The sequence below is a fragment of the Aplysia californica genome, unplaced genomic scaffold, assembly GCF_000002075.1.
Source record: "Aplysia californica isolate F4 #8 unplaced genomic scaffold, AplCal3.0 scaffold01031, whole genome shotgun sequence".
NCBI lineage: Eukaryota > Metazoa > Mollusca > Gastropoda > Aplysiida > Aplysiidae > Aplysia > Aplysia californica.
The window spans coordinates 73,038-87,535 of NW_004798301.1; the positions used below are offsets into that span (position 1 = coordinate 73,038).

General features: G+C 40.6%; 1 protein-coding gene across 1 annotated transcript in view; it reads right to left on the reverse strand.

The window, feature by feature from the left end:
- The window catches only part of LOC101853592 (probable cation-transporting ATPase 13A3), a gene marked incomplete at its 5' end in the record, with an annotated part of 72,309 nt that overhangs the window by 31,685 nt on the left and 26,126 nt on the right, over positions 1-14,498 (reverse strand). The window contains 10 exon segments of the mRNA XM_013089737.2: positions 186-247; positions 1,009-1,197; positions 2,335-2,492; positions 3,692-3,853; positions 4,079-4,210; positions 5,104-5,173; positions 6,190-6,324; positions 7,024-7,093; positions 7,899-7,976; positions 8,838-9,023. Coding sequence (XP_012945191.1) covers positions 186-247; positions 1,009-1,197; positions 2,335-2,492; positions 3,692-3,853; positions 4,079-4,210; positions 5,104-5,173; positions 6,190-6,324; positions 7,024-7,093; positions 7,899-7,976; positions 8,838-9,023 — 1,242 coding nt within the window.

The following is a 14,498-nucleotide window of genomic DNA, read 5'->3' on the forward strand; positions in this document are numbered from 1 at the left end:
AGAGAGAGAGAGAGAGAGAGAGAGAGAGAGAGAGAGAGAACAATTAATTTGTCATGCCCTTCTAGTGGATGAAAATAGTAAAAATCTAGCTGCTTGGTTTCTAGTTTTAGTCACTTGAAACTGGGGAGTTACAAACACACACATTTTGTCAAATATGTAACATCCCACCAAGCACAGCCACTCACTTATGCTCCTCAACAGGCACCACGCCCCACATGTCCAGGCCATCCTCCGTCAGGGTGCCAGTCTGAAAAGACAGAAAAAGAAACAAGTTGAAACAAGTTGACTGGAGAAAGGAGGAAAGTTGACAGAACAACAAAACACAAATTAAAAAAAAAAACAAAAAAAAACCTGAATATAAAATCAACTGAAGGAATTGCAGTATTAGTTTCTGATTTTAAGAAAGCCAGTTATTTTTTAGTTTTAGTTTTAGTAGAGGTTTTACGGCGCTCGCAAACCGCATAAGGTCATACGAGCGCCAGAAGTGTTACAAGAGAGTAACCAACATAAAAAAAGAAGAAGGGGAGATAAGGACGATAGATGTTTCATCGGACAGAAGAAGCAAACCACGCTAGAACACCCGTCAACAACCCACGCCTGTTATTTTGAAAAGAAATGAAAAGACTTACTAGCAAAAAAGGTCTTGCATCTTGAGAACAGCACATAAATAATAGAAAACCCCGTAGAAATAGTAAACAATATTTCTGAAAAAATAAGGATTTGGCTTTATAATAAAACAATATATAAGGAAAAAGAAAACCCAAGACAAATAAAGGGAAAGATAAACAACAAAAGGACCTTTTATGACACCTACCATCATCACCATCATCATCACCAATGCCTTTTTTAACCCTGGATCACGAACACAACACTTTCTTTCCAATTTTCTTTATCCAGGGCTAACCTCTTGATATTTAATTTTTCCATATTTTCATGACACCATCTGACCACCCATAAATACTGAGAGATAAGAGAGTTTAGCGAGAAACACTTTCTACACACACAGACCTTGTCGAAACAGAAGACGTTGATCCGGCCACAGAAGTTGATGCGCGGGGGGCTGATGCAGAAGATGTTGGCTCGCTTCAGTCTGTTCTGAGCGTACACCGTGCCCACTGTCATGGCCGCTGGGAGAGCAGGGGGGACGACCACTGTCACAATATCCAGAACACGCAGAATTGTTCTCTGCCACGGCTCCTGAGACAAAGAACACGAAGGAAAAATGTACACGTTGAACACTGTCACTGACACAATTTAGATCATTCGGGCAGAAGTCTCTACTTCCATTCTGCTCGTTAAGACCAACCAGTTCAAAATGTAACAGAAACATATTTTACAACAGCACTTGCAACTCAGGCATACGTCAATTTTGGGGCATATGGAGTTATTGGTATCAACTTAAAGCCAGTCCATTTACCTTGGTTTTGATATAAAAAATATCCATTTATCCTGGATACAAGTCAAGATAATGGCAATGGAAGGAGACGAGGGGTCATCTGGTTTCAGTGGTAAAACTAGCGAGAAAATGGCGGTCAAAGTCGAGTTACTCCCTTAGCTTGAGAGTGCGAGAAACTGAAAATTTACATCGTTTATGCCTTTACTCTATGTTTTTCAGTACAATCCACACAGAAATGTGTTCTTTAATGGCCATTAAAGGTGTTGAGCCAAAAAAAAAAAATTTTATAAAAATTCCCAAACCTGTTGAAAAATGCCAGTTTCTTCACTTTCATTATTTTTGACGAGCGCCTAACTTCACCGTGCTACCTGACATATAAGTGCTGATGAGGTGTTACAAGAGAGTAACAAACTAAAAAAAGAAGAAGGAGAGATGAGGACAATGCCACAATGAAGCACCTAACCGCTATACCATACCACAGATACCGGTCAGCAGAGAAAGAGAAAATGGTCATTACTATCAATATTAATCGTACTTCATAAACGAAACGAAAAGTAAAAGTGAACCCGAGAAAGTCAAACAGTAAAGCAAATGGCAAATTGAAACAGACAAACTGTCGAAGATGGCCACCCATCACTGAGGAGAAAAGTGGCCGTTTTAGGCAGGGTCATTGCAGTGTAAAACATACATGAGGGAGGAAATAGACAAAGTGGCCATTTGAACAGGTGATTGTCTTCCATAGACAGGTAGCCGTTAGAGCAGGTTCAACTGTACACTCTTTCAAAAACAAGCCCATAGAGTGTGCAGTAGAGTGAGGATATGCACTATATAAATGCAGATATTAGTATTATTATTATTATTATTATTATTATTATCATTATTTTATTATTATTAGTATTATTATTATTATTATTATTATAAATAGGTAAACGACTCACTTTGTTGATGATGTAAGTTGTCAGAGAGTACGTCATGCCGATGGAGGCCACACCGCCCAAGAAAAGGATGAAACGGATGGCATCGCGATAAAACTGGAAGTCCAGCGGCTTGGGGAACAGGATAGCTCTCACCAGATCACCCTTGGCAGTGTTGTACCCTGGGGGAAGGCATTTATTATAATAACAATGAATAATATACGATGAATAACAATGAATAGTATACAGCTTTTGTATGGCCCAAATTCACATTAAACAGCAAGCTCTATATGCTTTATAATCTACCTTATCATCTCAGTAGACCTGATTGCATTCTGTCTGTCTGTGTGACAACCTCTTTATGTACCTGCTCATAACTGTCGGGCTATTTGTTTATCTTCATGTCCACCTGAGTCTATACATCTGTCTATATTTCCATCATCAAGTAGTCAAGCCATCTGTTTGTCTGTCTATCTATCTACCTTTTCACTGTTCATCCATCAAGATACAGTTTTGTCTGTCTACCTTTTTATTACCGATAACTTAAGCCACTTTTCTGTCTGTTTACATTTCCACTATCAGTCAAGCCACTTATCTGTCTGTCTATCTATCTTTCCACTACTATCTATCAGTCGAACCACTTTTCAGCCTGTCTATCTATCTTTCCACTATCCATCAATTAAGCCACTTTTCTGTCTATCTTTCAACTATCTATCAGTTAAGCCACTTTTCTGTCTATCTTTCAACTATCAATCAGTCAAGCCACTTTTCTGTCTATGAATCTTTCCACTATCCATCAATCAAGCCATTTTCTGCCTATCTATATTTTCACTATCCATCAGTCAAGCCACTTGCCTGTCAATCTCAACTGCTCACTATAATACTCCATCATACGTCATTTTTTAAAACGGCATAAGGGCAGTCTTTCACTAAGCAGTCATTCACTATCCATCAGTCAAGCCACTTGCCTGTCAATCCCAACTGCTCACTATAATACTCCATCATACGTCATTTTTAAAAACGGCATAAGGGCAGTCTTTCACGAAGCAGTCAATCTATCTGACGACCAACATATCTTCAGTGTTACAAGCTATCTATTTAAGTCCGTCTGGACACTTTTTACATCAGAGACAAAAATATAGTTTTTGTTGCGATGCTCTTATCAGGAATCCAGAAAAGCAAGAAAAATATAAGCCTTGACCATAGCATTAAACTGCATTTTGGTGAGGCTGAAAGGTGCATCTTTGATACAACTTTGGGAGCGTGTAAAAAACGAAAAAAATTCTCAAAATTTGGATGTAAGTGGACTGGACTGCTTGAGACAGCCACGATATTCCTCTCGCAATAAGGAACCACACATCCTGTGTGACCAGCTACCCACCTGTGCGCACCACCACAGCCAGCACCTTCGCCTGTCCGTAGTAGCGTGTCTGCACGATGTGCGTGCCTGAGAACAAAGTGTGTCGCTTGTGAATCTCGGGGGAGTATATCTCTTCGTCCTCCTGCTGTGGCAACGGGGTCTTGGTCACCGGTACACTCTCGCCTGGAGAAGGGAGGCAACAAATGTTTAGTTTAGTTTAAATACGAGTTTACAGCACTTGCGACATAAACTGGTCATATAATGTGTTACGGTTTGTTTAAGTTGATTAAGTTTTAGTGAGAGTTTTACAGCACTAGCAACAATTTGGTCAAATGTATATGCTTCTCTCTCCTTACTCAAATAAACGTACATACACACTTGCACAAAGCACACACGATAGACACGAACCAGTGAGCATGCTCTCGTTCACAATGCACGTCCCTGCTGTCAGCACCGCGTCGCACGTCATGACACAGCCGTTGGGAGGAATCGCGATGACGTCACCTGGGACTAGCTCGTGCTCTGCCTTCACCACAAACTCTGGAAAATCACAAAAATCATATTATCATGGCAATATTTTTGGCATGGTAAAAAAAATTTTTATCTTTAATTTCAAACATTTGTTCATTAACCTGGATCAAACTTTATTGCTCATTTCCTTAAAAATTAAAATATTGCAATTCTTTGTGTTCATTTAGTTTAAAAGCTCATTTAATTAATCTTGTTCAAACCTTAATATTCTCTTTGTTCAAACTTTAATTCATCTATTATCTATTTGTGGTTGCTGATTTTGCTATTCAAAAGGCTTTTTAAAGGCTGCATCGATCGACATGCGGTTTTGGCCAAAAGATTTTTACAAATATTCTCCAGCTCACGACGCCCTTCTTTTTATCAGTTTCGAGACAGTTTTGCAGCTAAAAACTAAATTTCTTGATTTCACCGATCGCTTTTGTTGGCCGACACTTCTGTCTCTGTCATTTTAGAAAAGGAGGTTTCCGTTCACTAACCGTGCGCACTATTTTGAGAGTATAGATCTAAACCTTCTAATTTTTGCACCTCTCAGGATTTGTTCCATTCCGGCAGAATGTAAATATCATAAGCCAATGACTTTCGGCTGACCTTAATGCACCGATCATTCCTTTCATCGAAAGGGGGCCCAGCTAGTTACTTTATAATTTGGTTAAAACATTAATATTCTGTTCATTCATCTAGGGCAAACTTTAATTTTCATTGTGTTAACTTCTTTCAAATTTCATATTTACTTCCTTAATATAGTTTTAACTTTAAACTTTAATATTTTGTTCATGGTTCATTAAGTATATACGGAAATTAAATTCTAGATATCTATAATGAAGATACTGCAATTTAACTGACCTAAACTTCCAAGTCACAAAGCAAAAAAAGACATAAAACAAACTGTGGGGTTCCCTCACCTTGTGCGCTGGTGCAGACCTGCATGGTACCCTCCTGTGTGGCCACCATGTTCCTCAGGGTTACCCGTTGCTAGAATTCAGTGGGGAGGGGGGACAGAAGGAGCCAGGGAGGAGCAGGGTAACAAGAGGAGGGAATGGAAGGATGGAGGGAGGAGGGAGGAGGGAGGGAGGAGACAAAACACAGCACGTTCAGAAAAACCTAGAGTCATTCATAAAAACAAATCTTTAATCTAATCCATCTTTGGGGAGGGAGCTTGCTGGCTTGTCTCATCAGGGCCATTCCATACTGAGTGGGAATATAACATCCAAGCAGAAATACTGCACACCCTTTAACCCTTAGCTCCTAGGGCTACCGTGCCCCTCTGCCCAAGCTCCTGAGCAACATATTACTAACATCCATAAGATCACCAGAATCACTTACCATATCCCACTCAGAGTAGCCCTCGTCATTCCCAGCATCCAATTTAGAAAATATCTTCAAAACAATCAATAACATCCTGCGTAGTAAACACTGTTAACTTTGTGCATTTTGTCCCAGGCTGGTTGGGTTGGATATAAGGGTCTCACTCACCGGTGTACCGGTGGCTAGGAATACGGGCAGTTTCACGTGCCACCAGTCTACCGGTGGCAGTGGCTCAAAGGGTTAAAACAGTGAAAACATGTCTTCAGCGCCCTACAGACGTCAATTTTGACTACGTTGGTTTCCCACTCTAACCGTGTATCCACCAAACTGGGTCAAACACTAGTAAAGTTCTCCTCCCTTCAAGAGGAATCGAACCTGTTGTAAGAAAAACAAAAACTGACCAGTATGTCTGAATATTGCAAAAACTGTTATTAATGACAACAGTATTCATTAAGGGAAAACAGTATTCCCATTTTCCCCCCATTTTCCCGGTTGAGTGGGAACCTTGCGACTAGTATGTTTATAACAAAATTGTCATAAACATGAAACCATCCCTCGGACAATATATTTATAAATAAGCACTGTATTTAAACAATGTGAACCCCAAAAATATGACAAGGAAGGAATATATAGAGCACTCTGATGTTGAGACAAAAAAATCTAGCTTTGGCTACCGATCCCACCTTTCTGGTTTCTCGGAGGGAAATCCCAATGGAGAGGCAGGAGATGGCAAAGATACACGAGGCGTAGTAGTAATAGGAGTCAAAGGACCATAGGATGATGCTGGCAATCTGGAAGATGTAGAACGGGTTCAGCACCTGAAAAGCAAAAGGTTCTTCTGAGAATACATTTATTTTTTGTTCCCCAAATGAAATATTGGTGTAAAAATAGGCGTTTCTCACACCCCCATCAACACAACTTAGATCATTAAGGAGGCGGGCTTCCGGCCCAGCCTGTCGAGGCCAACCTAGGCTGAAAAGGAAGCAACATTCCTGCAGAAAAACTGAGGTACTCGATAAAGAAGTCTCCCCACTCGAGAATCGAGCTCGTGTCTCCTGTGTGAGACAGCAAAGTGCCTAACCACTACACCAAAGGCACCAGTACAAAAGTTTCAAAACATTTGAGATCTAAGGATGAGAATCTTATGAGAATAACTACTGTAAGGTGGAAGAACTTAGGTGAAAAAGCCCATTCTTTCCATGCTACTTAGATTTGGAACTCCCTCTATTCACATTGACCACAAAACCGACAGACACAATATTATTATAGGGACAGTCAGAAAACCTTTCTCCAGTGTACATTTTACTCAGACAGACATATAAAAATAGAGAACATTCTTCAGTGCATACTGACCACAGACAAACAGACAGACATATAGAAACAAACTGAGAACCTTTCTCCAGTTCAGGCTGACAGACAGACAGACAGACAGACAGACAGATAAACAGACAGACAGAGACAGAGAAACACACTGACCAACAAGCACACTGACACACTACTCAACATAAACCACTCACTTCACCAATGAAAAGTGACCAATAGCTGGGCACCTCAATCTCCATCGTGTTTGGTCCATACAAACACGACCTGCACGAAAAAATATATAAAATTTTAGAACTTGTCATCATTGACCTTGATCACCTCCATCAAACCAATTCATATCAATTAGGAGGCACTTTATGCACCCACAAATGATACAGAAGTAGTAAGTACAGGCAAATTCTACAACCAGTTTCGTAGTGCAGCCGCTGATTGGGTGGCATGCGCCACATGTAGTGTTTAATAATAATAAGAGATTCACGGCACTTGCAACACAATAAAGTCATATAAGTACCGAAGATTATATGTTTTACAAGAGAGAAAAAAAGAAAGAGGAGAGATAAGGACGATAGATGTTTGATAGGAAAGAAAAAGCAAACCACTCCAGAGCACCCGCCATCACCCACACATGCAGTGTGTACCTCCACCACGCCACATTTGTTTAGTAAGGGCAGTACAACTCAGGCAGATGACAGGTTAATTCAATTATGCTCATATTCATGTCTTGAATAAAGCTGTGATAAGTCTCGTGGAACGTGTACATACATAATTTGTACGTATGTACATACATGTGTATGTAAACACACGCACACACACACATGCGCGCATGCATGGGTGCTCGTGCGCACGCCCGCATTAACACCCTTCCGCACACACTTATGCACGCGCGCACACACACACACATAAATACATACAAAGAGTTACTCCCAGTACACACTACTCACAAAAGCATACATACACACAGACTTATACTCAACATACAGCTAAACACACACATACGCACAGCTACCTACAAACATACATACCCATACACACAGCTACAAACACATAATCACACACAAAAACAAATCACCTGCTGGCTCTTTGGTCTCCCGTCAAGCCTTTGTACTTCTCATACAGGTCAAGACAAGCAGTACCAGTGGAGAGATCTCTGAAACAACAGAAAATGGCGAAATAAGCATTCATATCCCTGAAACAACGGAAAACAGTGAAATAAGCACTCATATCCTTAAAACAACGGAAATAAGTGAAAAAAGCACTCATGCTTAACTCTTCAATGGACACATATCTTCAGTGTCACTCCATAATTGCGACAAACATTTCAGTTTCTGGAGCGTTCCAAGAAAAACCCTTATTCGAAGATATAGACATTGAGGGCCATCTCACAATACAAGTGTGTTCTGTTCATTAGTTCCGTTCCTTCCTCCTTTTAAATGGGAAAACAGCTGGCTCACTTGTCTGTTGAAAAGACTATTTTGGTCTACTTCCACCGAAAATGCATCTTCTGACAGAAGGAGACAGACAGAAAGGCACATGCTCGCACACACACACACACGTACGCATGCATGCACACACACACACACACACACACACACACACACACACACACACACACACACAGCCAGAGCTGATCACTCAATTTTTCAAAAGGACCATTTGCTCTGCTCCCAGAGGCATTGGACTTTCTGGTAAGAGGAGACAGAGGCATACACACACACATATACGCACAGAGAGACACAAACAGACAGACAGACAGACAGACTCACACAAAGACAGAAAGATAAAAACAGGCAGACAGACAGATAAACACAGAGAGACAGACACGGACAAACACACAGACAGATAGAACTGACTGACTCAAGTCTTCAGAAGGACAGTTTGGTTTGCTTCCAGAGGTACAGCGTATTTTGATAGATGGAGAAAGACAGACAGACAGACAGACAGACAGAAAAACAGACAGAAACACAGACAGACAGACAGAAAAACAGACAGACACACAGAATTGACTCACTCAAGTTTCCGGAAGGACCGTTTGGTCTGCTCCCAGAGGTACCGTGTCTTCTGGTAGTCAAAGTACCGAAGGCCGCCATCCGAGTCGGACATCCAGGATGAGGACAGCAGCGTCCGGTCGTCGGAGAAGTCCACCGAGCTGGCGGTTGGGGTGGTAGAGGGCTCGGTGTAGCTGCCAACATTCTCACTGTTCGAACACATGGAGGGTAGAAAATATGAAGATAATAATAATAGTGAAATCAAAACAACAACAAAAATAAAATAATTTAAATGATGGGACTGTTATTCTTGGAAAGTGAAAATCGTGTTTTGTTTTAGTTAGTGTTTTACGGCACTTGCAACACAATAAGGTCATATAGGTGCCAAAGATTAGAGGTGTTACAAGAGAGTAACAAGCACAAAATAGAAGGTGGGGAGATAAAGACGATAGATGATTGATTGGAAAGAAGAAGCAAACCACACCAGAGCATCCGCCAACCTCCGACGGAAATCGTGCTCGCTGATAAAGAGAATATAGAGAACTCCCAATACATACTGGTGGAAGACAATGAATATTGCACAAAGGAGGTTAGCATACGCCAGGGGGTGGAGGGGTGGGGAGGGGCGGGATGGGGTGGGGTGGGGGCGGGGGGTAGTGGTTAGATCAACAAAATCCATGGTTCAAATTCACGTCAACGTACAGCGGGAAAGGGCAATATTATAGGTAGTGCACACAGAAATAAGTTCAGTCAAATCCTTATTTGATGTGCACAACTGCCAACTATTTAAAACCAACGCATCCCCCTCAAAACAAGATTATGCATATAATAATAATAACCATTATTATTATTTTTATTACTGTATGATGATTATAATTTTATTATCATATATTATTTTTATCATCACCATTATTATCATTATCACTATTATTATTATTATTATTATCATTTTTAATATTATCATTATTATGATGATGATTATTATTATTTTTATTATTATCATTATTGTTGTTATTATTATTATTATTATTATTATTATTATAACAATAGTCCGTCCATCAATATGTCTGACGATGACCAATTCATCCGCAGAACAGAATATTTCTCAAAACAGAATATAAGAATTAAAGTTAAAATGACTTGCAGCTTCTGATATGACCGATGAGACCAATTCTGGCTGAGAATAACCTCTACCACATCTTAAGTATTTAAAAGCCACTACATTTACACCTGTCTGACTTGTGCAAAGGTTTGCTTAAAGTCAAACTGAGATAACAAATACAAAACTATCATATCATAGTTCTCACGGGGATTTGCCAAACTGTTCTGCAAAATACATTGTGTATAAGTATAAGCATAAGCATTTACAAAATAGACACCTGTTGTCTGGCCCATAAGGAAGGACTGATAAGCATAACATTCTACTCACACATACATGATATAATTAGGCCTATGTGCTGGTTGAAGGACGAACTGTTATGTCCCATAAATTACAGCATTTATATTAACAATATAGAGCCTCTCCCATAAAATACCCCACTATTGAGTCTATCCTATCCCTTAAACAACGTGATAAAAAATATCTGAGTCTATTCTACAAATTACACCAGTAATAATAACAACATTTAAACTATCCCAAATATAATGTTTATTTTTTTAAATAACAGTATTCTGTCTGTCACATAATTGGCGCCACTAGAAAATAATATTTAGTCAGCAGTGCCATAAATTTCGTTACTAAAAAAATAATTCAATATTATCTTGTCTTTCGCAACAACAATGTGCATAGAAATACACACATACATTATATCACCATGACAACTATACACTAAATGCAGACACTGATCAAACAGAGCAAAGATTTTTTTACAAACCCGGCCAGTAAATAAAATCCGGGAAGGGGAAGGGGGGGAAGGGGGGCGAGGGGTGGAGTGCATTGTACATGTACACACTTAATGTACATGTATATGTATTTAAATGTTAATGTAAACAGCATGCAGTGTAAAAGGAAAAGGAAAAAGGAACCACCCATTCCTTTGTAGTACGATATTATCCAAGACTGTGCACTCTGGCGTTAGTACTCCGGTTCACTGTCGTGCACACCATTAGACTCAATTGGTCGCTTTTAAGGACAAGCGGGTTAACCCAGATTTCGGTGGTTTCTAGAAATCTTGACCTACACCAAAAGTGGGCATTGTTCTACCTGTAGGAGAAGTTCGGTTTCATTGGTTCGTATATTTGTTTGGTTACAAAGAAAACTTTCCTTGTCATTAAAAAAAAAATGAACAAGGGGCAAAAACTTTACCTTCGATTTTCTCAAAACAGCATTTTACGGGAAAGCCCCCTTGTGCTTAAAAGCGGCCAATTGGAAACCACAAGCAGGGCAAAGAGGGTAATATTATATTAATAATGTTAAGCGCGCATTCAACTTTAGCGACATTGGAGTTTTGTCCATCATCTGAGCGGCCATGGTACGCACAGGCGCAGTGATGGTTTTGTTTGGTTGGTTGGTTGGGTGGGTTTTTGTTTTTTGTTTAAAAAAAACAACATTTTTACAAATTATATTTTCTTAAAATAGAGATCAAAGAGCGGTGGCCGTGACAGTGATCGTCAAAGAATAGTAGCCTATATTTCAAGTCACTGGAGACACCCCATTAGTTTAAATCTAACCCCTATTTTTTTTTTTAAAGTGAAGTCTCATAATCTGTGGTATCGGTTGCATTTGCTCACGTTGAATTTTTTAAAGTGTTTTACGGCGCTCGCAACAGCATATGGTCATAATATGAGCACATGGGACATATTCAACATTTTCAGTTGGTAGGAAATTTTGAATTTTACGGGAGCCGACTTAAGATTACCAAGGGACCTTAAAAGGTGTGCAACTTTCACAGGCTACCTCCGAGATTGTTCGCCCTTATCCGAGAAGGCGAGGTGTAGATCTTTCCTACCATAAGATCAAGGGTGTGGCTGAAAGACATCAGTAAAGGGCCAAGGAGAAGTAGTAGAAAGGCTGCAGAAAGAGTCGCGAACCCAGAGGAGGGGGCAACAGGTGAGAGGGTAGGGGGAAGAAAGTGGAGACGAAAGCAGACGAAAGTACATTGCTAGAGCGCAGGAAAGGAGGAGGAAGGAGACAATTAATTTTAGAGAGAAAAATGTTTCCGTCGCTACCCGGATGAAAGGCGAACACCTTAACCTCTAGGCCACGAGAGCTGAAATATTTGGTTAAAATTTAAATTCTAACTGTTGAAAAGACAAGAAAAACTGCATACCAATGTAGGTAAAAAATAAAGTTATTCCCGCATCCGATCCGGACATTGGGGATTGCCTTGTTTGAGAGACAACTTCCTGGGCTTTCGGGATATTGCAGTAGGGTGGCCAGTTTCTTTCCACGGCGCCTTTACTTCCCCAACTCGAAGTCAGGTACCCATTACCGCTGGGTGGGCAGGAGGGGGCGAAAAAAATCCGTGTCCGAACTGAGGCTCGAACCCGGACTTTCCGCTTCGGAGACGAGCGCACTAACCACTCCGCCATCGCACCCTCAACAACGTATGTACAATCGTAAAAAAAAGAAAAAGGTTTGGGGTAGGGTGTTGTTGTTTTTTTATCTCTTCTGAAAAATGTAGCATTCTGGGCTAACTACGTTTTAACAGCTTGCCCAATACACGTTGAATTCGTGCGCTGGTGTGAAAAGGTGCGCTCACTTTTTTGTTCACAAGCAACAGCTGGTCACGCACACTACACAGGAAGCGAGATCGAGATGATACATTATGCATTGTAATTGCGGATGGGATCGTGTCGGTTCGGGTCGATCGCCCGATTCGTCTCCTAAAAAACAAGGCAACGAGGCGGGTGATCGGTTTGTGCCACGATAGCCGCTTTGCGCTCTCAATCCGGCTACCAATGCGACCCGACCCGACCCGATTGTGTTAACGGGCACCCAGTTAAAGAAATCGCGGTGAAATCAGGCGCTCGTCTAAGAAAACAGCCTCTTTCCATCAGTGAAGCAGTTTTCATCGGGGTTTTTTTTTTAGGGGGGGGGGGGGGGCTCAACACCTTTCACTTATTTTTTAAACACATTTCTGAGTGCATTTTGCTCAATTTTTAAAACTTTGATTAAAAGCACAAAGAAATGAAGGACTCTGAAACTATGAAAGTTACCAAACTTTGTAGGACATTTTCTCGATAATTTTACCTCTGAAACCAGGTTACCCCCATCTTTTTCAATCCGAAATAATATATTTCAACTTTTATTCAAGATGGATGGGCATTTTTTTTTCATTGGAAGATAGACAAATGAACAAGTTTTAAGAAGATACCATTAACTTCATATGCCCAAAAATTGACGGGAGAGGGAGCTATAGAAATTACCTACGTTGTTATTACTACTACTACTGTTATTATTATTATCATTATTATCATTGTTATTATTATTATAAATATTATTATAATGATCGCATGGCCCACACCGAATCACGTTCTGTAACTATGTATAACTTTAAAACTACTGTTGTAAGGCCCCTTTCCTCGTGACACACAGCGCTGTCATAAGAAAATCTTTTTTTTTAACCACCCGTGGGTCAACTGTCCTCAGTAGTGAAAAAAGATCATTCGGCCGTGCGACAGCGAGAGTACTCGCATTATTCGGTTAAGAGAGATTTATAATGATAACAATGACAACAGCATTCATTTCTTTTAAATTTCATGAACCCCTTGACCTGGCTCATGCTGAGTCACGTCTGGCCCGCCTGGTAACTCGGCCGTCCTGTGACCCAGAAAGAAAAAAAAAACCATTAAAAAAACCGTAGGTCAAGCAGTGTTTTTATAGAGTAGAGGGGAGAAAGCCTTTCTGTTGGCGTTCTTGGGGGGTTTTGGTTGTTGATTTCGTTTTGAATGTTGGCGTGTTTGTAGTTATTGTTGTTGTTTTTTGTTGTTGTCGGTGTTGTTTTGTTGGTTTTTTTTTGGGGGGGGGTAAGTGTTTTATGACTCTCGCAATTAACTGCGTAAGGTCAAATGAGCGCCTGGGACACATTGAATATTTTCAGTTGGTTAGGAAATTTCATCACATCCAGTCACTACATGTACCACTTAACAAAGCTATGCCAAAATATTCCAGGACATGACAATTTTTTTTTCTTTTCAGCAAATAATCTTATGGCTTCTCAACGGACACGCACAGACTTAATAAATTACTGTCGCAGCCGCTGCTCTTTGCGCTCCACTATAAAAATTTCGAGGTGAAGCGTGCGCACGATAGCCGCCCAAATGAAGGGCAGGAATACGACCAGTCTCGTTAGAAGTAGATGGTAGATAGCATATTTATTGCATAGCGCAAATTCTCGCTCAACAGCAAGCTCAATGCCCTTTACAACCTATATTATCTACCCCAGCACACCTGATAGCATTCTGAAACAATCTCATCTTACAGGGAAGCATACAGTGCGAGCTGCCATTTTACAGGCTCTAAAACACTTAACATGCTGACAAGATCGTTCGCTGTCTATGGCCGGGTACCCGTTCACACCTGTGAAGTGAGGAAAGTTCGTGCAAAGTGCCTCTCCCAAGAACACATCGTCGGGTCCCCGACGGGATCCGAACCCACGACCTTACGGTTGCGAATCCGCAGGCTTAACCACTAGGCCATCGACGTTATGGTGAAGTGCACACACGGCCGTGCTCCCCCCCCC